This window comes from Monopterus albus, unplaced genomic scaffold, assembly GCF_001952655.1.
Source record: "Monopterus albus unplaced genomic scaffold, M_albus_1.0 scaffold18.1, whole genome shotgun sequence".
NCBI lineage: Eukaryota > Metazoa > Chordata > Actinopteri > Synbranchiformes > Synbranchidae > Monopterus > Monopterus albus.
The window spans coordinates 7,424,676-7,448,826 of record NW_018127898.1 but is presented as its reverse complement, the minus strand read 5'-3'; the positions used below and the strand labels follow the sequence as shown (position 1 = coordinate 7,448,826).

The 24,151-nt window shown below is 44.7% G+C and overlaps 2 protein-coding genes across 4 annotated transcripts; one reads left to right on the top strand and one right to left on the bottom strand.

The window, feature by feature from the left end:
• Nucleotides 1-5,873: 5,873 nt before the first annotated feature.
• fam83d (family with sequence similarity 83 member D) lies at nucleotides 5,874-10,210 on the bottom strand. Its single transcript, XM_020592929.1, has 4 exons — nucleotides 9,282-10,210; nucleotides 7,534-7,701; nucleotides 7,254-7,378; nucleotides 5,874-7,066 (listed from the first exon to the last, which is right to left on the bottom strand). Exons 1-4 carry the CDS (start codon nucleotides 9,882-9,884, stop codon nucleotides 6,190-6,192), a joined length of 1,773 nt encoding a protein of 590 aa, XP_020448585.1. The 5' UTR covers nucleotides 9,885-10,210; the 3' UTR covers nucleotides 5,874-6,189.
• On the top strand, nucleotides 9,653-23,791 carry zhx3a (zinc fingers and homeoboxes 3a). Of its 3 annotated transcripts, none has more exons than XM_020592927.1 (3): nucleotides 9,653-9,736; nucleotides 19,862-22,760; nucleotides 23,282-23,791. In XM_020592927.1, the coding sequence occupies exons 2-3, from the start codon at nucleotides 20,044-20,046 to the stop codon at nucleotides 23,313-23,315; spliced, it is 2,751 nt and encodes a 916-aa protein (XP_020448583.1). In that variant the 5' UTR covers nucleotides 9,653-9,736; nucleotides 19,862-20,043; the 3' UTR covers nucleotides 23,316-23,791. The 3 variants fall into 3 exon arrangements, with proteins under 3 accessions (XP_020448583.1, XP_020448582.1, XP_020448581.1); XM_020592926.1 differs by lacking the exon at nucleotides 9,653-9,736 and adding an exon at nucleotides 11,010-11,899; XM_020592925.1 differs by lacking the exon at nucleotides 9,653-9,736 and adding an exon at nucleotides 11,010-12,086.
• Nucleotides 23,792-24,151: the final 360 nt, after the last annotated feature.

The window sequence follows — 24,151 nt, the reverse complement described above, 5'->3', positions numbered from 1 at the left end:
TGAGAACAAGCAAGTAATTTATTTAGTTTAATAAATCAGGGCTGGAAGAAGTACTTAGTAAAAGTACACAGCTAAATGTAATATCAAATGGAAAAGGCAGAAAAGCCCCGGTCTTATCTAGATCATTATATAGTTAAAGTCATCTAATGATCATCATTGATGCATTAAGCAGTATTTTATTGTTGTTATTACAGAATATTTATATTAGAAGTGAATTTACAAAAACATACTGCTAGTTTGGTCATTTTTCACTTTTTTCACTGAACATTTGCTGTTTTGCTTTTAAATGAAATGTGGTTGGTTTTGAACAGACCAAAACAAGACATTTGATGACGTCCCCTTGGCTTTTGGCAATTTGAAATAAATATTTGTCATTATAGTTATTATTATTATCAATAATAATAATAGGTTATTCCAGTTGTGGAAAGTAACTAAATGACAATGTTTTGAGACATACACTTAAATAAGCTTACAATGCCACTGTACAACATGGCAATCAACCTTTGTTAAATATTTACAACAGAAATTATATTAAACATATTTGAATATCAAAAGTAAAAATATTCTATATATAACATATACTGTGTACACAGATCAGCCATAACATTATGACCACCTGTCTAATACTACAGTGCCTTGCGAAAGTATTCGGCCCCCTTGAACTTTGCGACCTTTTGCCACATTTCAGGCTTCAAACATAAAGATATAAAACTGTAATTTTTTGTGAAGAATCAACAACAAGTGGGACACAATCATGAAGTGGAACGAAATTTATTGGATATTTCAAACTTTTTTAACAAATAAAAAACTGAATAATTGGGCGTGCAAAATTATTCAGCCCCTTTACTTTCAGTGCAGCAAACTCTCTCCAGAAGTTCAGTGAGGATCTCTGAATGATCCAATGTTGACCTAAATGACTAATGATGATAAATAGAATCCACCTGTGTGTAATCAAGTCTCCGTATAAATGCACCTGCACTGTGATAGTCTCAGAGGTCCGTTTAAAGCGCAGAGAGCATCATGAAGAACAAGGAACACACCAGGCAGGTCCGAGATACTGTTGTGGAGAAGTTTAAAGCCGGATTTGGATACAAAAAGATTTCCCAAGCTTTAAACATCCCAAGGAGCACTGTGCAAGTGATAATATTGAAATGGAAGGAGTATCAGACCACTGCAAATCTACCAAGACCTGGCCGTCCCTCTAAACTTTCAGCTCATACAAGGAGAAGACTGATCAGAGATGCAGCCAAGAGGCCCATGATCACTCTGGATGAACTGCAGAGATCTACAGCTGAGGTGGGAGACTCTGTCCATAGGACAACAATCAGTCGTATACTGCACAAATCTGGCCTTTATGGAAGAGTGGCAAGAAGAAAGCCATTTCTTAAAGATATCCATAAAAAGTGTCGTTTAAAGTTTGCCACAAGCCACCTGGGAGACGCACCAAACATGTGGAAGAAGGTGCTCTGGTCAGATGAAACCAAAATCGAACTTTTTGGCAACAATGCAAAACGTTATGTTTGGCGTAAAAGCAACACAGCTCATCACCCTGAACACACCATCCCCACTGTCAAACATGGTGGTGGCAGCATCATGGTTTGGGCCTGCTTTTCTTCAGCAGGGACAGGGAAGATGGTTAAAATTGATGGGAAGATGGATGGAGCCAAATACAGGACCATTTTGGAAGGAAACCTGATGGAGTCTGCAAAAGACCTGAGACTGGGACGGAGATTTGTCTTCCAACAAGACAATGATCCAAAACATAAAGCAAAATCTACAATGGAATGGTTCACAAATAAACATATCCAGGTGTTAGAATGGCCAAGTCAAAGTCCAGACCTGAATCCAATCGAGAATCTGTGGAAAGAACTGAAAACTGCTGTTCACAAACGCTCTCTATCCAACCTCACTGAGCTCGAGCTGTTTTGCAAGGAGGAATGGGCAAAAATTTCCGTCTCTCGATGTGCAAAACTGATAGAGACATACCCCAAGCGACTTACAGCTGTAATCGCAGCAAAAGGTGGCGCTACAAAGTATTAACTTAAGGGGGCTGAATAAATTTGCATGCCCGATTTTTCAGTTTTTTATTTGTTAAAAACGTTTGAAATATCCAATAAATTTCGTTCCACTTCATGATTGTGTCCCACTTGTTGTTGATTCTTCACAAAAAATTACAGTTTTATATCTTTATGTTTGAAGCCTGAAATGTGGCAAAAGGTCGCAAAGTTCAAGGGGGCCGAATACTTTCGCAAGGCACTGTATGTACACAGGAGTCGACGCAGCAGTTGGTTGACACTCGTGTCACTCTGCAGCTCACTGTGCATCTACAGGGAATCTGTTTGCTTCCACAGTTCTACTGCCAGGAAGAGCACGAATGTGTTGACCATTCAGTGAAAACTGTGGTCGTGAGGACAAGTTAGAGATCATTTTTTAGACACGTTCAACAGCCGCCCCACTACGGGAGCGACACTATAGCCACTGGTTGTTTCTCTTCATAGAGACCAATGTACAGTTTTTCTCATTTTCACCCATTTTAACAAAGATTCAAACTATCTGGAATAATCTGAAAAGGGTGTATAACATTCAAATGTTTAATCTGCTGTAGTTCAACCTCATCATCAGTGAACGTTGGGCGTCCATGACCCTGTCACTAGTTCACTCTCTGTCCTTCCTTAGACAGTGGTAGGTAGTGACCAGTGCAGACAGGAACACCCAACAACTCTCTGACCCGGTCGTCTGCCATCAGTCTGGCCCTTGTCAGAGTCACTCAGATCCTTTCTCTGGCCTGTTCTTCCTGCTTCCAACACACCAACTTCAAGTGCTGAATGGCCACTGGTGTAAAACATTTGAAACTCCTGACCTGTGACCCAGAAACTTTAATTTGTTAATTGGGTGGTTATTCATGTGTAAGCACCGTCACTGATTCCTGTTCTCCAGCATGCGGTAAAACCATGTTCACCAGGTTCCCTTCCTGTGTAAAGCTATCTCTACATCTTGATATGAAATAGTTACACCTCATCTCCTCAATACAGTTAAACATTAGTCACATAAAGCTCAGCGAGTAACACATTTATAACTCAGGGCATTCTTCGCACCAGAGCCAAGACTGTTGTTTTGAAACTCACAGTGGGAGATGTGTGCACTGAAACACAGTCTGAGCCATGACTCAGAGTAACTTTATGTAGATAGTTGTTTAAATAAATGCCAATTCTTTTTGACTGTTGCATAAAAAATTTAATAAAACACAAACTTTTTTTGGCTGTTAATCCAAAACTTGTAGAAAAGAATTCGAGTGGCGAACGAATATAAAGACGTAGCAGCAAGGAATCAACAGTTGTAATATCCCATCTGTGTGTGTAAAGAAGCATTCATTTAGCAATCATCCTACTCTATACTTGTAATCTGTGACAGAGCTTCCTCTCCACATTCACCCTGGACAGCACCTGGGATTGGCTACGTAACCAGCAGAGGTGCCAACATCACAGATGCTGCCTCTAAACTAATTGCATGAAGGCACTGTAGTGCATAAGGCACAGGTGCTCATTCTCTTTTTGCAGCCATTTTGCCGTGTTTTGTGTCTTCATGCATCCTAGAACAAATAACTTTCCAACATATTCATTATGAGGGTTTGATTACAATTTAAACCGCAATAAGGCTAAAAGGCAGCAAAGACAGGAAATGTGACAAAAGACAAATTAGCATTCATCTAGCAAAATACTATTTTATTTATTAGCGAGGCACAGTGAGAGCTACCCGCTGCCTGGAATAATGTTCAGATGCAGTTACAGCAGCCAAATGTGATTTAAATCACCAACACAGCACCTCAGTGTATTTTCACTCAGGCTACAGCAGACAGACGATCACCCAGCCCTAACCACCTCAGCAAATGATATTCATTAGACTGGCATGCTCCAAAATGATTATTACACCATATCTTTTGTTAAAACAATATTTTCTACAAGATGTTAATGTCAGTTACAATCAGCCACCACCAGTAGACAAAAAAAAAAAAGGGCAGGACCCCACATGAAAAGGATAAAAGTGGGAACTACATAGAAAAGAAGACAAACAGAAAAACCTGAAACTCTTTTGCATAACCCCAAATTAAACTGCTCAAAAAAAAATGAAAGGAACACTACATCACGTATCAGGTCTTAATGAACAAATTATTCTAGTTGAAAACCTTTACTTATGTACATTGTATAATTTGTTCAGAACACAATGACAAAACGATCAACGGAAACCAAAATTATCAACCCATAGAGGCCTGGATTCAAAATAACAGTGGAAAACTGAAATCACAATGTGACTCAGAGTGTGTATGGACCCCAAGTGACTGTACACTTGTCTGACAATGTCTGGGCATGCTCCTGATGAGCGGGTAGATGGTGTCATGGGGGATCTCCTCCCAGACCTGGATCAGGGCATCGGTGAGTTCCTGGACAGTATGCGATGGTGCTGGGTGGCATCGAATGTACTGATACACAATGTCCCATAGGTGCTCAACTGAATTTAGGTCAGGGGGACATGAGGGGCCAGTCAATGGCATCAGTGCCTTCGTCATCCAGGAGCTGCCTACACACTCTCCGCATGAGACTGAGCATTGTCCCGCACCAGGAGGAACCCAGGGTTCACTGCACCAGTGTAAGGTCTGACAGCCGCTCTGAGGATTTCGTCTCAGTAACTCACAGCAGTTAGGGTACCGTTGGCTATGGCATGGAGGTCTGTGTGGTCCTCGAAGGATGTGAATGCCAGACCATCACTAACCCACCACCAAACCGATGTTACAGGCAGGATAACGTTCACCAGTGTCTTCAGACTCCTTCACGCCTGTCATATGTGCTCATTGTGAACCTGCTCTCATCTGTGAAGAGAACGGTGCACCAATGGCAGACCTGCCAATTCCAGTGTACTCTGGTGAATGCCAGTCGATCTGCACGGTGCTGGGCTGTGATCACAGGTCGTACTAGAGGACGTCAGGCCCTGATGTCACCCTCATGGAATCTGTTTTTGGCAGTTTGGTCAGAAACATGCACACTAGTAGCTGCTGGATGTCATGTTGTAGGGCTCTGGCAGTGCGTCTCCTGTTCCTGCTTGTACAGAGGAGCAGATACCGGTCCTGCTGTTCCTGTTGCCCTTCTACGGCCCTGTTCAGCTCTCCTGGTGTAACAGTCTCCTGGTATCATTTCCATGCTCTTAAGACTATGCTGGGAGACACAGCAAACCTTGCAACTGTACATATAGATATGCCATCTTGGAGTAAGTGGACTACCTGTGCAACCCAATGGGGCTGCAGGTACTGCCTCATGCTACCAGTAGTGACAAGGAATTCTATTCTATTCTATTCTATTCTATTCTATTCTATTCTATGTCTTGTGTGGTGGCAAGGGGTTAATGCCAACAACTGCTGTACTGTTGCTTACCACTAGATGCTAACATTAGCACTGAGCTGTGTGACAATGCTGCTGTTATTAACTGAGAAGCCTGGACTAGTAGTAAACATATTAGATGCCTGAGTTTGTAGCTAAGCATGCTTTCTGACCCAAAGAGTAACTTAATGTTTTTCAGTGTGATCTCACCTGAAGTAGGGTTGCCACATTCAGCATGAATAAACATATCCTGTCCTTCCATGGCTACCATGGCCATTTTTAGAGCATTAGCTGTACTTTGTAGTTGTGGACTATGATATAACTTTTCTTTACAAGCTATGGGAATTAAATCACAGAGTTATGTAAATAACAGACTACAATGTAACAAATATTATACAGCTAATTCATGTGTAAGCATTTCTATGTCATTTACACTGATCAGTCATAATATACTGTATGTGCAAACCTGGAGTAAGTGGACTACCTGTGCAACCCAATGGGGCTGCAGGTACTGCCTCATGCTACCAGTAGTGACAAGGACACGAGCAAAACACAAAACTTGAGAAGAATCAGTCAGAAAGGATCAGGAGAGGGCATTTGTCTCTGGCTGCCACATGTAAAACCATTCCCTTTGTGGGGGTTGTCCTGCTTTTGCTGCTCGATTGCACCTGTTCCTGAAACTGATTCACAGTCACTAGTGCTTACAGTCATACAGTAATGATCAAGTGTTCCCTTACGTTTTTTGAGCAGTTTATTTATCTGAAACAGAAGAACCGTTATTCTTCCACTACCCTCCAACACTGAAATCCCTGTAGACAAGCTAGTGTATACATCTGGCTCTCGGCCATGTGCCCATGCCTGCATTTTCAATAAGCAGTCGGGGGTTTGGTTCCTGCTCACAGTCTTTATGAACCCTGTGCCTGCTGTGAGCACCAAGCCCCTGAGTCATGTTGGTGACATCCGCTAGCTCTTGCCTCTGAGAAAGGGTGCTCACAATGTGTTCCAGCTTGGAGCGGATGGTGGTGTAGTGGTACTGGCGCTCTTTGGACAGCTTGTGGAAACAGTCCTTCAAGGTCTCGTCTGGAGCCGCCTGGGTGGCCGAGATCTGCCTGGAAGACACAAAGGAGGGAGAGGGGTCCTGGTTTGGTCCTGTGCTTGTCAGAGCGATAATGGGTTGTGTGAGCTGAGGGTCAGTCTGGGTGTCACTGTCCATCGCTGACCAGCTTGTCTGCGTTGAGGCATGGCAGGAGACAGTACTGGGGGTCTCTGCTAGCTGCTCTGTGGAGAAACACTGTGTGGCACTGCTAGCCAGGATCTCCTCCTGCATGTGCTGCTGCTCCATCCAGTCTTCACCTATGGTGGAGGAGTCAGACTCTGGGCCCATTTTTTGACAATTTGGAGTAGAGGGTGCGCATGGAAGCTCCACTGCTAAGGTAAGGGGCTTGTGGCTAGGCGTGCTGGTCAGACGCACAGGCTCCACAGGCCTCTGTCTGGCCAGATGAGGGGAGATGGTGACTGAGTCTTTGTTGAGGGGGTGCTCATAAATGCCGCTGTTGCAGACACCTAGAGGTCCTCGAGGGTTTATAGGTAGAGACTGGGCGTAGAGGACGCGGAACTCCTCGTCAAACTTCTCTGTTATCTGGCCAGACAGCTCGATCAGGTTGCTGCTATTCAGCTTGCCATCTGTCCAGTTGAACCTACACATATGAAAGAGATTTAATGACATGTTTGAATGAAAGTAAGCAGCTGCGCCCGTGAAGCTCTGAAGAAAAATGCATTTACTTTATAGTCTGGTAAATGTGGGGGTTTTCTCTGCTACATAATAGTCGGCTAAGCAGAGCATGTCCTATTTAATTTTAGGTAAAATTGTTAGTAGGTTGTTACCTATATGAACCTGTGGCCACTCTGTTCCCATCAATCAGCATGAACCTCTCATGAACTTTCCCAGTGATCCTCGCTCCTGATCTCATGTAATAAGTCATACCAGCTACGGTTCGCACTCTCATTTGCTGTAAGCATTTAAAAAAATACAGAGAAACAACAGCAGTTGTAGATAAGCACAGACACACCCATGATTAAAAAACATGTTTTAATTTGATGTCATCTGAGGTTCATTTCGCGTACACACAGAGCCACACCCAGCTTTAATGAACTAATCACATACCCGAAGGTCATCCAGACGAACGCTGACATTTCTGCACATCTTGAGGAAAGCAGCAGCGCATGATTGTTCGAGCAGGATGTAGACAGGGACTCTACGTTGGGAGCATGCCTCCTGAAGATCCTTAAAGATATCCAGGTCTGTCAGGGAGTCTGTAACTATGGCAATCACCTGCAGTGGAAAATTACAGGGGTAATAAAACTGAATTCCTTTTAGGGCCGCAGCTGCGTGCTCCTGGAAGTGGCACATGATTGTTTTTTCACTATTATCAAAAACAAGGTCTTATTCAAACAGAGCCGCGACTCTGTCAGACACACTCCCTGTAATGCATGTGCTGATGAGCTTTCTATTGACTGTGGTCTGTTACCATGGCAATAGGCAGTAGCGCTTGGTCAGCAAACAAATTACTTCTATACAGGAGACAAGTAGATGCAGTGTAGGGCTTGCCTCTATTTTTCTGAGCTTTTGTTTTGCATAGCAATTTCTCTTTTTTCTAAGGAGGAATGGAATTTCACATGCTGTGGAAACGGCTGCATGTGGAGGATTAGACACAGATGTTTACATATCTCAGATTTATGCTTCACACTGGTGCTATACACATGCAGCTTTGTCAGGAGTTTCCCACCTTATCTGGACCATAATGTGTGCACGCTTATTTTTAGGAAAATGTGTTAACAAAGATACATGCCCAAGTTGTTTCTGTGAGCTGACTAGTGATGATACAGGCACACGCTGTGTTGTTACACTCAGTGGCCTCTTTGTATAATAAAGACTGTGCAGTGGGTGGTATAACATTACAAAGAGGCCAGACGGTCTCACATTTAAACTGGATAAAAAAGGTTTCAACGGGTTTCCAGACAGAAATCGGTTATACATCCCACCAACTTTTAGCTATAGCAGAGAGAAAACTCATAAAAGAGGGAATGCAAATCACAGAGGAGAGCAAGGCAAGTCCAGGCACATCTGGAACGCAGGCCCTACACAAGCCTGAGGTGCTGCTGAAGCCGCAGACTCCCTCTTCATGCTGGAATATTTTCAAAACCAGAGACTGGTCTAACAGCTCCCATCAGCAATGTCACCATGAATATTAATGCTCGGTTTGTTTTATCCTTCGGTCACTGCTTTTATTAAAAAATCTTCTATCTACAATTCAGACTGATCAAGGAAATAACCTGGCATGTATTTTATGGACGTTCCTGGGGAGTTTTAGCTTTTCCCTTAAAAATGTTGTGATGCTTTTGTTTTGTGGTGGGAGGCCTGTTTGATAAAACATCAATATGAACTCACACACAACCAAAATAAAAGTTTTGCTTTATAAAAAAAATACTACACAAATCCATCCTGTCATTGTATTAGTGTAGTATTTGCCTTAGTTTTTGTGTTATTTATTTATCTACTTCATATTTCATTTGTATTTGTATTTGTATTTGTGGCATTCATGTGGATGGCAAAGTAAGAATTTCATTGTACAGGGAAACACGTTTCCTAACTGTGCATATGACTAATAAACACTTTGAACTTGATCTATTTAGGGCTGGAAAATAGCAATGAAACTATAGGAATATTACAATATACAATGTGGGATTGTAAAATATTAAAGAGACAACTGCATTGTACACAATATGTGCTTTGGTAATATCATGCTCAAAAAATAAGGAAGGGTTTGTTTTGTTTAGAACAATACAATTACTTGGCAAATTATAAGGAATTGTAACATATAATTATGCAACATGTTTTTCCTTGGTGCATACCTCTCTTGCACTTTTAATCATCCTCCTCGCTGCCTCCTTGCAGCTGTAGATGCACTCCCCGTAGCTGGGCTGGAAGTGCGCCACGGCCCGCGTGACTCCCCGGTACGACCCCGCGGTGAACGCGGGCCAGCCCATCTCCAGCATCGGCGGCTCCACGTCAGATACCTCGGGGAAGTAGGTGACTGAGGAGCAGTCCAGGGAGCTGCTGAGCGACTGCTCCAGCCCCTGGTCCTCCCCGTGGAGGGACACGTACGGAGGAGGCACGGTGGCGCTCCTGATCCGCTGGATCTCATCGTCAGACAGAAAGTTGGGGATCTTCTCTTTCCTGAGGAAGTCCAGGAAGTTGTCGAGCCCGCCTGACAGCAGCTCCTCCAGGGCCAGCCGGTGTCTCTCGTTGTACACCTCCTGCGGGTTCACGTCGTCGGCCCGGATGTGTTTTAGACGCAACCTAAGAGGTGAGTCGTCCAGACACTGGGACAGCGCCATTGCTGCAACAGGTACTGCTCTCTTTCTCAAACAGGGTCCACAGTGATAAAGGTGGCAGGTAACGTTTTGACCTACCGGAAGACAAATTCGTATTTTGATTCTTCCCTCTGTTCCCATCCGTATTGGCTGTCGGATAGTTGCTAAACAAGAACGGCGGCTCCGGGCTCGTCGAGTCAGGCTGTCAGTCTAATGTAAAGCCGGTCTCATTGGCTCATTTGGAAGCAAACAGCTCTCCTGTACATCCCTCTGCTCTGCCCTGATCCGGTTACACCACAGAGAGCAGGGGCGGCAGGAGCTCTCACTCTGACTCCTTTTCCTCCTATCACGGACGCTGGTGATTCACTGAGACCAGTATCCTCAGTCTCACAAATCCAACACTTCTTTCTACTTCCACTTTACAAGATAAACATGTAGAAAGTAATTTCCCCGATCTGCCCACTTGCCTGTCATGTGTTACAGTGTGGCAAGCTTGTGAAGCATTAGCACTGTCGCCTGACAGTACCTAACCTTAGTGGGATTCTACCAGGTTAAAAATGTGATAAACATCTTTAAACTGCAGTTCAAATTTACAGCAGCTCCTACAGAAAAGAGTCTACCACTCTAAACACCCAGCATGATTTTAATTTAGAAGATGATCAAGTCAGAAATGCTCTGTACATTTTCTTGGGGCCATCTAAACTGTACCGAGCCATTACAGAGCAACAAACTGTGATCAGCATTGTTTCAGCATATATGTGCACCAAATATATTGCTGTAATGACAACACAATTTGTCATGAGTGAAATGTCTTTTAATCCTGGTACTCAACCAGACTACACGTCTCACTCACGGGCTGGGTTTTTGTTTTACCATGGAGTGACTCATCTGCCTCATAGATCATCTTTATTTTCCCTGACTGCACACTGCACAGCACATACAATATAAGCAACGTCTACAGCTACAGTCAGGACAAATTGGGAGGGAAGAGCAAATCCATGTTTCCTATATATTTCCTAGAGGCTTGCACTTGCCCTGTCAGGTTAATACGTTACAATAGACAGCAATGATGTTATATTTGTGTCGCATGCACTGTATTTCCAGGCTTTAGTGCCGCTACTGTTGCACACAGTGTAGCCTATACGTCTAATTTCAAATTATCACTATGGGCTAATGTTTCTGGGCAGACAATGAATGTTTCCGTAATACTCAGTATCTTTAGACTGACCTTAACAGATAATGCTGTTTCTGTATTATTACTTATCCCAGTTTCTTCGGTTGGGGCGACATGTGGAATTGTTTTAAAATATGCTTTTAACATACATTACCATAGTTTCTCTTTATTAACCTTTCTTTTTCTATTAGATTCAAATTCTTAAGTCGTCTGTCTGCTCTGCGCTTTTTAGTGCGCTTTTACGCACAAGGCCAACAAGGTCATGGGAGTCACAGTGTAAACGGCATTTTATACATCAATGTATAGCTGCCATTAGTAGTTTTATTTAAGGAAATGTTTAACTATAGAAACGGGCATGAACATCTGGACTACATTTACTGGGCACCTGCGTAAATTGCCGTGCCACTATTACGCGTGCGTGTAAAAGTCTATTTTAAGACGTAAGCTAATAGGCCGATGCTTTAAATGACAATTCCCCCAGCGATTAATATTCATAGTATCCCATCAAGAGGTTTTTTACTAAAGACTGCGGCCATTTGTTGAACAAAGTGACCCAGTTCAGAGAACCTTTTTGGGTGATGAATCTCATTTGACAGATCAGTAAACTCCTGTCAAATCCCAGATTTCTACAACACAGTCCATGTGTTCAGCCTGCTCCGCGGCGCCATTGTAGTTCTGTAGAAGCCAGTCTGTTAGCACACTGCCTTACCCCTATAACGACATACCCAAATTTGCACTGGGCTCAGTATATGTACCCCCCTCCTCCCTCTCTACACACACGCCCGCACACACACACATCCCGATCTCATCCCCGCCCCTCTCCAAAATTTTAGATGAAAGGGCTTTTGGATTTTGGATGACGCTCCCAATCACGTGTTCATAGGAAATACACTCGCTATAATTTTTTTGGAGCTGCCTCGTCCTGCACCGCCGACCATAGTTGTTTTGCCGTCTCCATACAGTGCGGCTGAGGGGTGGAAAGGTAATGTAATGTAATGTACCTTGCCGTGGTCACTGACGGGTTCACGCCAGTTCACGGGGTTCACTTGAGGAGAGCTCCCACCCCCTGTTCGCCTCCTCTTCTTCTCAAAGCGCAACGATCGGAGCTAATCCAATATTATTCATTTATATATTAATGTCGGATTCCATTTTTCACACCGACCGCTGAGGTAAGGACAACACATCTTCCACAACACGAATACCTCTCATTAGCTATCTGGTGAGGTGCGATCTCCAAAGTTGTTTACTGAAATTATGTCTCGCTCTTGAATATTGAATTTTCATCTGGTGCTGTAGTCAAGGCAGTTTACATGAAGTCGCCAATGTATAAAATGGCGACAGTAGGTGGAGGAGGGGGTGGAGGATTTTTGGGAATATTCATAAGGTTATATAGAGTACCAGATCGCCTTTGGCAAGTAGGCTCCGAGGCAGTGTGTTGCCCCACAGCCTTGTGAATGGAGTGAAGCGGGTTAACTCGTCAGTTTGTTACAGTTACAAGAGCGGATCGTCCGTCGGGCTGGATTTGTGCTGCTTCTCGCGCTATAGGCTACAATGTGACGTATCTGCTTATTTTATTGCACAACGCGCTGTATTTCCCCGCTGAGCTGTAAACACGACTTGCCAAAGACTTCTGAACACAGCGTTATAGCAGGCTTATTGGCTCATATAAGAAGCCACGGAGTTAACAGATGTTCCAACTGCATGCCAGTGATCAATGTTTGTCCATTGATCGCTCACTCTACAAATTTCTTCCTCTTGCCAGAGCAGAAATTAAGCCTGTATCTTTATGCAAAGGACTCCTTTTCTTTCATTTCCTCCTCTTCTTCCTACCAACATGTGCTGCTGCCCAACTCGCGCGCACACACGGAGACATACACAGTACAGTAAGAAGAGCTGCTCATTTCGGGAGCACGCAGACATTTTGCAAACATCTGATGTATCATCAGTGAGGCACTGTATTCAAAACATCAGCTCATGTATGGTCACATTTTCTCTCTCCAGGTAAATGTTGAGCCAAGTTTGAATGCCATGTGTCTCCCTCTGCTTTCAGGGGAGGGACCTCTGTGCTGACTAATGTTGCCTCTGTGCATCATGTGTGGGTCCAGTGTCAGTAACACAAGAGACAAGCTCATATTATTCAAGCTGCCAGCTAGACAAGCATGAATCACTGGTAAAATTTGGAATGCATTTTAATCATTTAACCAGCTAAGCTTGTTACATATAATGTAGGTCATGGAAATGACTGTACTCCACATTTGGTAGAATGTGGAGTACAGTCTGGTCTCCAGTGGACATTTCTGTATGCTGAGAGTTCATTTGCAGGCACGTGATGACCACAAATACAAAGGTAAATGAGCTCTCGCTGTGCAGCTCCAGTGGACCGGGTTCAGCTTGGCCTGGTGAGTTCAGTGTGTGTGGAGGCTTTAACTCCAGCAGGACGCTTGCACTGAGGGAATGTCAATTCCCTTTGTGGGTCCCTGGGAACGGCCTTCCATCTCCCTTCTCGGAACTTCTCTAATGAGGCCAGGCATATTGCCTTTCATCCCTCACTCCCTGCAATTAGACAGCTCACAGTTTTCGTTATGGCCACAGCTGGGTGTTTGTATACACAGACGCAATGGAGTGGACCAAGAGTGTCCACCCCCCTCTGTGCATGCCACCCCCCATATACCTGGAATACTGTACTTGTCAGGCTTTGGTGTTCTGATTTCTAACAGCAGCCACTGTGGTTGTAATGTTTGTGTGTGCCTCCCACAGCTCAAACTGAATCCCCTGCCAGAAAATACCATGAAAGGTCATATGGTCGTGATTTGCAGATTTAGCCGACAGAGAGTGTATAACATTCCTCGAGTTCAGAGAAGAAAACAACCATCTAATGCCAACCAGATCCATTTTCTAGCCACTTTCAATAAACAAGCATTCACGACAGCAGCATACCTCATGATCCTCATAGAAAATTCTTCGAAACACAACGCTGAGTCCTATTTTTCCCATCAGAAAGGACAGTGTTCTATACAGATTCACTTTTATTTGGGTCTTTCATCCTTTTTGGTATTGCTTTTGTCATCGGAGCAATGCCATATCGAAGCCCGAGACCACTCAAAAGCCTCACTAAAACAGCATGTTTGCACAGTTCTAACCAAAAGAAACGCCTGTGCACTGACGGGGGGGGGGGAACCCTTGGGGCTAGTGGGGAGAGAGCCCCTGCCACTTTCTCTGTCCCATACAAGAATGGTTTGGTCAGCAGGAGCTGGCATTTGCCAGGCTTTGGCAGTAAGAGGAGGCTGTGATGTCAGCCATTTTAGGATGGACGTTACAATGTGCGGTACGCCGCCATCTTTCTTCCTTTTTGTCTGAAGTTGCCAAATGAATGCCTGTAGTCTTGGCTACAGAACTGAAGAAGTTATTCATCAAAAGTGTTGTAAAAGGATGCATGACTCAGAGGTTTTTCTCTGCACACTCCAGTTTATTTTTCTGTCATTTCGTCTGGGCTACAGACAGAAGGGTTTGGAGAACAATGTAAGATTTTAACAGTGAACACTCGCCCTAACACAAAACAGGACTGTGCAACAAAAGATGCTCAGACAGGCAGAGTGCATTAGGTATGTACTGTACCGCATCAGTCTCCAGGCCTCAACACTGATTTAGCAAGAAACTATCACTGACAGGAGGTAGTTGTTAGAGTGGACCTCCGCCATGTTTCTTTCATCGGCCGCTGTCACAGACATAAGAACAGCGGGGCAGGGATTTCTGTGTCCATACAACCTGACTGGGAAAGAAAAAGGCAAAGTTGTGGTTGTGAACCTCAGCCAAAGTTATCCGAGAGAGACTTGAACCGCGAAAGACCTTTTCAAAGATGACTTGGCAGGGCATGTGGATTAACTGTGTCTTGACCTGCACCGGATGCAGTCCAGGGAATTCGGTGTGTATATGTGTGTCTTTGAGGTTGGTGGGTGTGGGCAAGTGACTCCGCTGTGTGTGTGTGTGTGTGTGGCATGGTGGGCAAGGGGAAGAGAGGGGTTGCCATGGCGATGTTAACACATGAGTGGCACCACCGACCGGTCTCCCAGTGGACGAGGCTGCAGTCATGGAAGTATGGGAGGGAGAGCGTACATGGGTGTGTGTGTGTGTGTGTGCAGCGGGAGGAGAAGGAGGATGAGGACGAGATGGCTGACAACACCTGCGTCTCAGACGTTCAGACACTAATATGCACACAAACACACCCATGTAAAGAAAAACGCAAGACCTCGCAGTGGAGATGGAGACTACTACACCCTGAACCTGTGTGTCTTCAGCTGGACAGGCGCTGAAGACAGCCCGAACTCGTGTGCTGTATTAGCACTGTGCTAATGACCCTGGTGACTCTGAATTGTTTTTCAGCACACGTAACACTAGAGCCTGACACTTATTCACTCTGGCAAGCGTACAGTGCCATTCACCCACAAAGATATCTCCAAACTGAAATCTGTCCACCCTTACTATCAAAAACAATCCCACATTAGTCCACGCTGGCAGCGTGATGGACACAGGAGACACCCAGACACGCAGGAAACTGAACAACCGCAATTCGACTGTCAGCCGTCTAAAGGCTCCCAGCGCTGGATCATGTTTCCCTTACAAATGAGGCGCCATTGTTCCCAGTCTCTTCTCTGTAATTGCTCTCTGTCTCCAGCTTATATTTGGGTGTCCAGCTGATCCACTCTCCTGACATTAATCTGTTTAATGGGTAGTTGACAGAAAATGTTCCTGGTAAACGGATTTTTTTGATAATTCAAATGTACCTGTCAGGAGTTCCCCCATCTCTGCCCCAACCCCCAGCGGGCGTCAGGTAATTTTTGTGGGCTGAAGCAGACTCTCAAGACAGCCGCAGATCACTGTCAAAGTAAATTACACACAAGACAAATACTGTCATAAGTGAAAGGGATTTATGCCTCTTTTTTTGTTTTGTAGCTGTACTGCGAGCGTTGCATCAAGAAACTCCTTGCCAGTTATTCAGTTCAAAGAGAAAGATTGTCAGAACGGTGCAGGTGCTAAATGTTGCGGAGGTGAGGAGGGAGCGTGTGTGGAGATGTGTGCCTAAGAGGTGTCAGCAGGGAGGAATATTGAAACAGCACAGCCTGTCATCATCATCAGTCATCCTCTCACTTCACTCCCAAATGTCTGAGTTTTGTCTTCCTTTGTCCTTCCCCCTCCTCCAGCCTTCCCATTCTCATTCATGTGACAGGCGGCACTACAAAACCTCCAATCTCCGTTTGCTAATGTCAACTGTAGGTGACCCAACAATCTGGGAGGGTCTGAATCAGTGGACTGTTTTGAATTAAATTTTAATGTCTAGCAACCACTTTGCAGCCTCGCCTCCCTTTCCGCTGGCAGCAGCTCGTTGTAGATTGGGCACGTTTTTCCTCTTGTATTATTGTAATTACTGCAGCAGTTTATGAGGTGATGAAAGGGAATACATGCTGCCTTCTTTCAAATGGTTTACTGAAATGGGAGCAACACGCTCAGCTGTTTGCCATTTGAAAATATAGAGAATCTAATCAAATATGAATGAGATGTAAAATATAATATTGTTATGGGAATGACAGTGTAAGAGCACATAAGGGAGGCCCTCCTGTAAGTCTTAAAGCTGCTGTTAAATCAGGCGGAACCTATAAACCCCATCAGAATATAAACCTAGACTAATCCCATTTGTTTGGAAATGCTTGTTTTTGAAAAGCTGAATGGTTTAAACATAGTTTTAGTTCAGTGAGCAAGGCTCCTCTGCTTACGCTGAGCGTGGGTGTTCAGAAAGCACGCCTGAGAGCTCTGACACGTTACCTCGCTTCAGTTATGAGTCAGTGATCGCCACTGAAACACAAGGCCTGGCTTTTCAGAGGGAACCATTCAGTGGCTCCGGGAAACCCTTGTCTTGAGTTTGATCGCACGTCTCACTCGCCAGATAAGGCAGTCCGTTCTTTTGATAGGTGACCTGATTCTTTATGTAATGTTCCTCAACCTCTGTCTTGTTCTGGGTTTTCACATGCAGGAAGCAAAGTGTTTTTTTCAGGGAGGGGAGCTTCTGTAGACCAGCATCTGTCTCGTCACAGACCGGCGTCTCCTCTGGCGGCTGCTGCACCAGTCACAGCCTGGCGCCGTGACCACATTACCTGCTCCATCACTTTATTTTCTGAAACGTCCTGGCATAGTGTGCGCTGTCTGTGGGACAAACAAAACGAATCACTTCACCACAGCTTAACTGAGCCAACATAGTGACATCTCTCACACAGATGTTTCAGATGTGCATGACTACATACCTGTGTTGCGTGAAAGCTGACTCCTAAATCCCCCATTCAGTGGAACGAACTCAGTGAACACCGTGATCTCACCAGGGGTTAGTCGAGTGTGCCATCAGAGGATATCATGACCTTCCTGGCAGCAAAACATATAGCACATGCCCACGTCTAGATACAGTGAACCAGGCTTAGTGTGTAAGATGCTGGTGACCTAGTTTTTTTGTTTGTTTGTTTTGTTATAGGGTTTTTTCTGCCATAGGGCAGCAGCCTCAAGTAGAAATGAAAAGGAGGTAGACATCAAAGTCTGGGATCACTGTGTACTATTTGGGCAGTCATTTGAGGGATTTAATTCTAGAACAGGTTCATCTTTTATTTACCACTGAGGGCAGCCATGGTGAACTTTGCACATGTGGATGCAGTAAAATGAAAGTCTGTTGACACTAATTTCTTTTTAACCAACAAACTGTTCTTCAAGGTGTTGAGGTATGCTGGATTTCAACAGAAAGCAGTTTTTGGGCAGTGTGTGTAGCTGATGTTTTTCCCAGAATATTCATGTGTGCATGAGAAAGTAGAGCCTGAGTGATATGGATAGATGATGATAGGAAGAGACTAGTTTTCAGCAGCATGTCACACATCAACACTTCTCCATTTTCAGGAAAGGAAGACCAGAGTGATATATAGAGGCTCTGTGTATGTGTGTGTCACAAGCTCGTGAAGATGGCACAGGGTGCAGTGCTCCACTTTGATGCATCTTTCCAATCATTTGTTTTGTACTTTACAGTCTTACAATGACAGTATTAAAACCCGTTATACCACTGATGAAACACTGACTGTAGCCATTGTCTTGTCCTACAAACTTTGTCAAATATGTGTGGCTTTGTGAGAGACCGAGGCGTGTTTTCAGTTTTTATTGTGAAAAAGAAGGAAGAGGAATGCTGAAGAGTGCAGAGACAATCCATATCCATCTTTACTGGAGTGTTACAGGAAGAGAGAGCCTGTGGATGTGGTTTGCTAATGGATTTGCACACTCAGTGATCTGGGTATTGGGTTTGTATGCAATGCCATGCTGCTCGTTGAACAAATGTAGGATGAGATGGTTAGAGCCTGCAGCTTGTAATGGCCTCAGATGTGTTTGTAGTAACCTTCTCAGGCCCTGAGGGAATGTTTCAGGTCCTTAACAGTACTGAAGTCAGCTGACTGCTGACACACACACACACACACACAAACACATATTTGTTTTCACTCCTTATGGAGATATTATATTGACTTATATTAATTTCCTGGAGATTTATCCTAGCCTTTACCATAAGAACTACTTCCCTAAACCAAATCTTAAGCCAAGTTGTCAACCCTTGTCCAGTCCTCTTAAATGAAGGCTGAGTGCCCACAGTGTGACTGTATGAATAAGGTTTGGTCCCCACACTGTGAATAATGCCACACACGTACATCATCTGATTTCCCCTTTCGACACTACATTATGCTGTAATGCCCAATGTAAAACATACAACTCACATGCAAGTGTGGCAGTAAAATTCTCACCCCCACCGCCAAAGTCATTTAACCTTCACATGCCTGCTGTACATTATTAAACCAAAGAGGAACAGGACAATGGAACCCTGTACGTAAAAAAATCAAATTAAATTTAATTCAAGAAAGCACCCCGCCCACACACACTTATACTGACAAACAAATAGTAGTACATACATATTTTTGCAGACAAACAAATCCGTGCGCATATTTTTGCGTATTTGCGGTGTGGCAGACAGTGTGACACAGCTGTTTACTTTAAATACCAGTAAGCTGAAGAGATGAAGTGCATCCCACTGTATAGGTGCAAAATCCCCAAGGTAATCTGTGGACCATATTTATTTAGCGATATAAACATTTTCTTGGAGGGAGGCGGATCTTAACACTGATTCAAACTCATCACATTTACTGCACATTGTACACTATATTTACTGTAGCTCTAAATGTAGTGCTTCTTACATGTTTTGTTAATGTTGTGAAGCTTTACTAAAAATAATTCTGTGGACATGTGCCTTCGATAATTAGAAAAGCCAAATCTATGACAGCAGTGAAGGAAAACAACAAATATCACAGAGATTAGACTGTCATTTCTTCCTCTGTTGATTATTATGCTCTTTTTTTCTGAATTCATAACTTGTGGCAGCTAGACAGGAGTCTGTAAATCCTAGTAAATAACCAGAACGCTGACAGGCTGCATTGATTGAAGGAGTGTGCGGGTGGGCGGGTGGATGTCTGAGAGTCCCAAATTATTTTTGTTATTGAAAAGCCTTTTTCTTTGTAGACCCCTTCGATATATATTAATGAAGTAAATATTACTACATATTACATTACTACACTTATAACCCTGTTTGGGGCTGTTAGCTTCCTTTGCATCCTGGAATATGTCATGTGTACAGTATAGATTTCATGTTTTATATTTTAATTAATCCATTGTCTATATATGGTAGGCTATGTAGTTTTTTTGATGATGATGATGATGATCATCATCATTCGATGATGGTTGGGTTGAATGATTAAATTCCATTTTTCACACGATACCCCTCTGTTTTCTATTTACATACTGTGCTGTACTGTCATTTCTTTCTCTGCATTTATTAAAACAAATATGGGCTGAGAGTCACACTATTTGTACTCTTTCCTCACAGGTTCCCTGGGAGCTGTGACAGGAGTCCTAAAGTGGCAGAAGGCATGAAGCAACACCGTGATATCATAGTGGCTTGTCCATGACACTAAACTCCATTCAACCCTCTCCACTATCCACCCACCCTCTGTTCTCATCATACCGGACAACCAGTCACTCACTATCCCATCTACACAAAGCTGCACAATGGCCAGCAAGAGGAAATCCACTGTACCCTGCATGATACCATCCAAATCCAAATATGTGCGTGAGGAAATCATACTGGGCTCACTACCAGAACTCCTACCAACAATCCCAGAGGACAGCATACTCAGCATCTCTGGAGAAGAGTCTGGCCATGTCTCTCACAGCTCCTCCAAATCCGAAAGTGGCAGTGAGATGCAGAAAGGAGGCACATACAGCTGCCCGACTTGCCGTTTTGAATCCAGAGATTTAAACTACTTTTTGGATCACATGCACAACTGCCACTTAGACTTCAGGGCCCAGCCCACGTTTTACTGCCTGAACTGTGGGGTGTCAGTCGTCCGCTTTGAGGCCCTGGCTCTGCATAATGCCAACTCCCACCCGAAGATAATGGAGGGCTTGGTCACCGCCTCCCTAACTGTCAACAAGCGGGATGGAGTAACAACTGTTGAACAAAGCCTGTTCACAGCCAGTGGAGAAGACTACAGAGAATCTGGGATCTCTGTCACCAAAACGCCAATTGCAAAGATGATGAAAGCTAAGGGTGATCACAAAAAGATTGTGGTTTCTCACACCGTGGAGGTACGGAAGATAGACAGTGGAAAGGATATAGACCCCAGCATGCTGACAAATGTGCCTGAACTCCAAAACGGGGCTCTCAGTGTTTCTGGTGCCCCAGCTATGCCGAGGACCACTGTCACTCATGTGATTACGACGACAGTGTCCAACCAAGTCTTTCACCAGCACACTCCCTCCCTTTACTCTCCCCCCTCCTCTGATTCCAATAAAGACCTTCCAAAGGTGATGATCCCTCTCAGCAGCATCCCCACCTATGATGCCGCCATGGACACCAGCAGCTTTCTCAAGACATCCTTTGGCAAGTTCCCTTACCCGACCAAAGCCGAACTCTGCTACCTGACAGTGGTCTCAGAGTTCCCCGAAGAGCAGATCAAACTGTGGTTTACTGCCCAAAGGCTCAAGCAGGGCATAAGCTGGTCTCCTGAAGAAATCGAAGAGGCCAGGAGGAAGATGTTCAACACCGTGTTCCAGGGTGGTGCACCTCAGAAGCAACCTGCTACACAGCGGCATGTCAATCACATTGTAACCCACCACACTGTCACTGCCCATCCAGGCTCAAAAGGACCAAATTTTCAGATGGCCAAAGTTCCCTATGGCAGCATAAAAACCAGGCCTGTTGGGGCCATAGCCACACAGGCCAGCATGTCAACCAACCCCCATGTCACCAGGGTCTCATATTCTACTCCAGTTGTCCCCCCAAAGTTTCCATCCATAGTCAGAACAACACAGGTACTAACCAAGAATACTCAGCCCACTGTGGAGCCAGACAAGAGCAATGGCCTCAGCCTGGACATGGCTGGAAGCAGTGGTTGTGTCAGTAGCACCAGCAGCAGTCGAAGCAGCAGTAGCAGCAGTAGTTGCAGTAGTAGCAGCAGCATCAGCAGCTATTCCAGCAGTAGTAATGGTGGTGAGACTGTCACCAGGAAGCCGGTGCATAACAGCAGCCCGACCAACAGTATCAACAGCACTGTCACTTGCTCGACCAACATTAGCAATAATGATGAGCACTGTGTTACTGACACCAACGGCAAGCCAAATCTCAAAAACAACACTTTACCTGTTGGATTGGAAGGTTCAAACAGCACCAAGAGTCAAGTGATCATCAACAACACCAGCAAACCCAACGTCAGCTGTAATAATCATAACAGCGGTATCATCAGTCCACAAGAGCAGGTTCCCACTGCAAAGCACGAAGACGAACGCAACAACTACATCCACAAGACCAACAACAGCAGCATTAGCAGTGAATACTCCAGTACTATCTGTAATGACAGTGTCCCTAACCTGAACCATGCCAGCAAACCCCAAACTGAAAGCACCAGCACCACTGTCATTGCAAAAAGCAGCTCATCCATTTTAGATGAGGATAAATGCAACAAGGACTTTCCCATAAAAGGCATGTCAATCTTAAAGCAACTCATTAAGGAGGAGGACCCTTTTGCTGGAGACAGAGCCTGCCCAGAGCTAAATGTTGACCCCATCAAGATCAACTTCAAGAGGCTGAAGAGGAATGAAGCGGAGACTACATCTGAGACTGTACATCAAGAACACAAGTCTGAGATAGCTGAGGTGTCTGCTTCTCAGCCATCTTTCTCACCCCCTTGGGGCAACAAGACCCCCCAGCAACTGCACATCCTCCGGCAGGTTTTCTCCAATACCCGCTGGCCCAGCAGTCAGCAGTACGAGGAGCTGAGTGTCCAGACAGGCCTTCCCAAATCAGAGGTGGTGCGCTGGTTCAGCGACAGCCGGTATAGCCACAAGAATGGGCAGCTAAAGTGGCTGGAGACCTATCAACGACCACCTGTGGAGTCAGAACAAGAAATGATAGACCATGGATCTGCTGAAGCCAAGTCACCCAAGGACCCTCCAGTGGCCAAAAAGAAACCTTTTGAGCAAGACGTGAACCAGCACCTTGAAGGCGAACCAGGAAAGAACTCAGAGCAGCGGGTTGTATGGCAGGAATCATACTCACCGCTGCTGGGTCTGATGGAGTCCGAGGGGAGTGGCGAGCGAGGCCAAGCTGAGGAATCAGGACAGCCAGGATCCCTGCAGGATCCCTGGTCAGAGAGAACAGAGGACCACCAGGAGCCAGTGGCCAGTCAGTCACTCATCGAACAACAGACTGATGCCAGTCAGGCCAGGTACAGTACTTCAGTCATAATGCTTGAATGACAGTGTGCTACTGAAGTAAAATATACTTCTCATTCACAGTGCCTTGTTACAAGCTTAGTGCTGCTTATCAGTCACAAAAACAAAAACAGTGTAAGCCAGGTGGAGTGATGAAAGCATGACAGGTTGTTGTTTGTAGCCATTGCTGTGTGATGTACAGTAAAAAGGAGGCAGGAGAGGTGTGTACAGGAACTCATGCTGAGTAGCTTATTCAGGCAATCAAAGGTCTCTGTTTAAGAAGCTATTTTTAGATAACTAGGAATCTGGACTGTTGAATTATAGAAACAGCATGCAAATGTATGGGAATAAATCATGACAGTTGTCTTTGGTGAGAAGAATTTCAGAGGCAAGATAACCCATACACAAGCTTCTTCTCATAATGCTCCCTCCCAAAAAGTACCTCACTTGCACAACCCAACAGTAATACAATACAACAAGAACTTTCCAATCATGGTCTCATAGTCTGTGCATGTCATGTGTGTGTCGCTTACAGGGATCGCCTGAGGATGGAGCTGCTGGAGGTGTGATGAAGCAGACCCACTCTCACCAGAGGAACATGCTGTTTGCTCCCCTGGCCACGGTCTAAAAAAAAAATAAATAGAGTGTTCGTAATGACAGCAGATGTGATTGTAGCTGGACCGTTGGACTCTGACTGTAACTGTGAATACCCCCACCCCCCTCCTCCTCATCCAACTCCTACTCTTCCATCTGCCATCACTTCCTGCCATCGTCAAAAGAAAGAACTTCTCACCTTTGAGTCCTGTGATGTTTAAGCCTTTCATGCTTTTTTATGGTTGTGTGGGGAGGGTGCACAATGAGGTCAGTGTGAGGGATCAAAGAAAAGAAAGAGAAAAGACGCACACTGACTGGAAAACTGACTTGAATGAGCGAAGATAGGATAGGGTAGTGCCAAGAGATATTGTTTTGGGGTCAGAGATATATATATATATAGATAGATAGATAGGGCAGCATGGTGTTACAGTGGTTAGCACTGTCACCTCACAGCAAGAAGGTTCTGGGTTCAAGCCCCAGCACCTTTCTGTGCGGAGTTTGCATGTTCTCCCTGTGCCTCTCCCTGTGTGAGTTCTCTCCAGGTGCTCTGGCTTCCTCCCACAGTCCAAAGACATGCAGCTTAGGTTGATTGGAGACTCTAAATTGTCCATAGAAGTGAATGTGGATGTGTATCCTTGTGTGATGGACTGGTGAACTGTCCAGGGTGTACCCTGCCTCTCACCCAGTGTCAGCTTGGATCGACTCCAGCTCTTATGACCCTCTTCGGGGTCTGTATGTTCAGCTTAGGTTGATTGGTGACTCTAAATTGCCCCTAGGAGTGAGTGTGGGTCTCTAAGTATCAGCCCTGTGA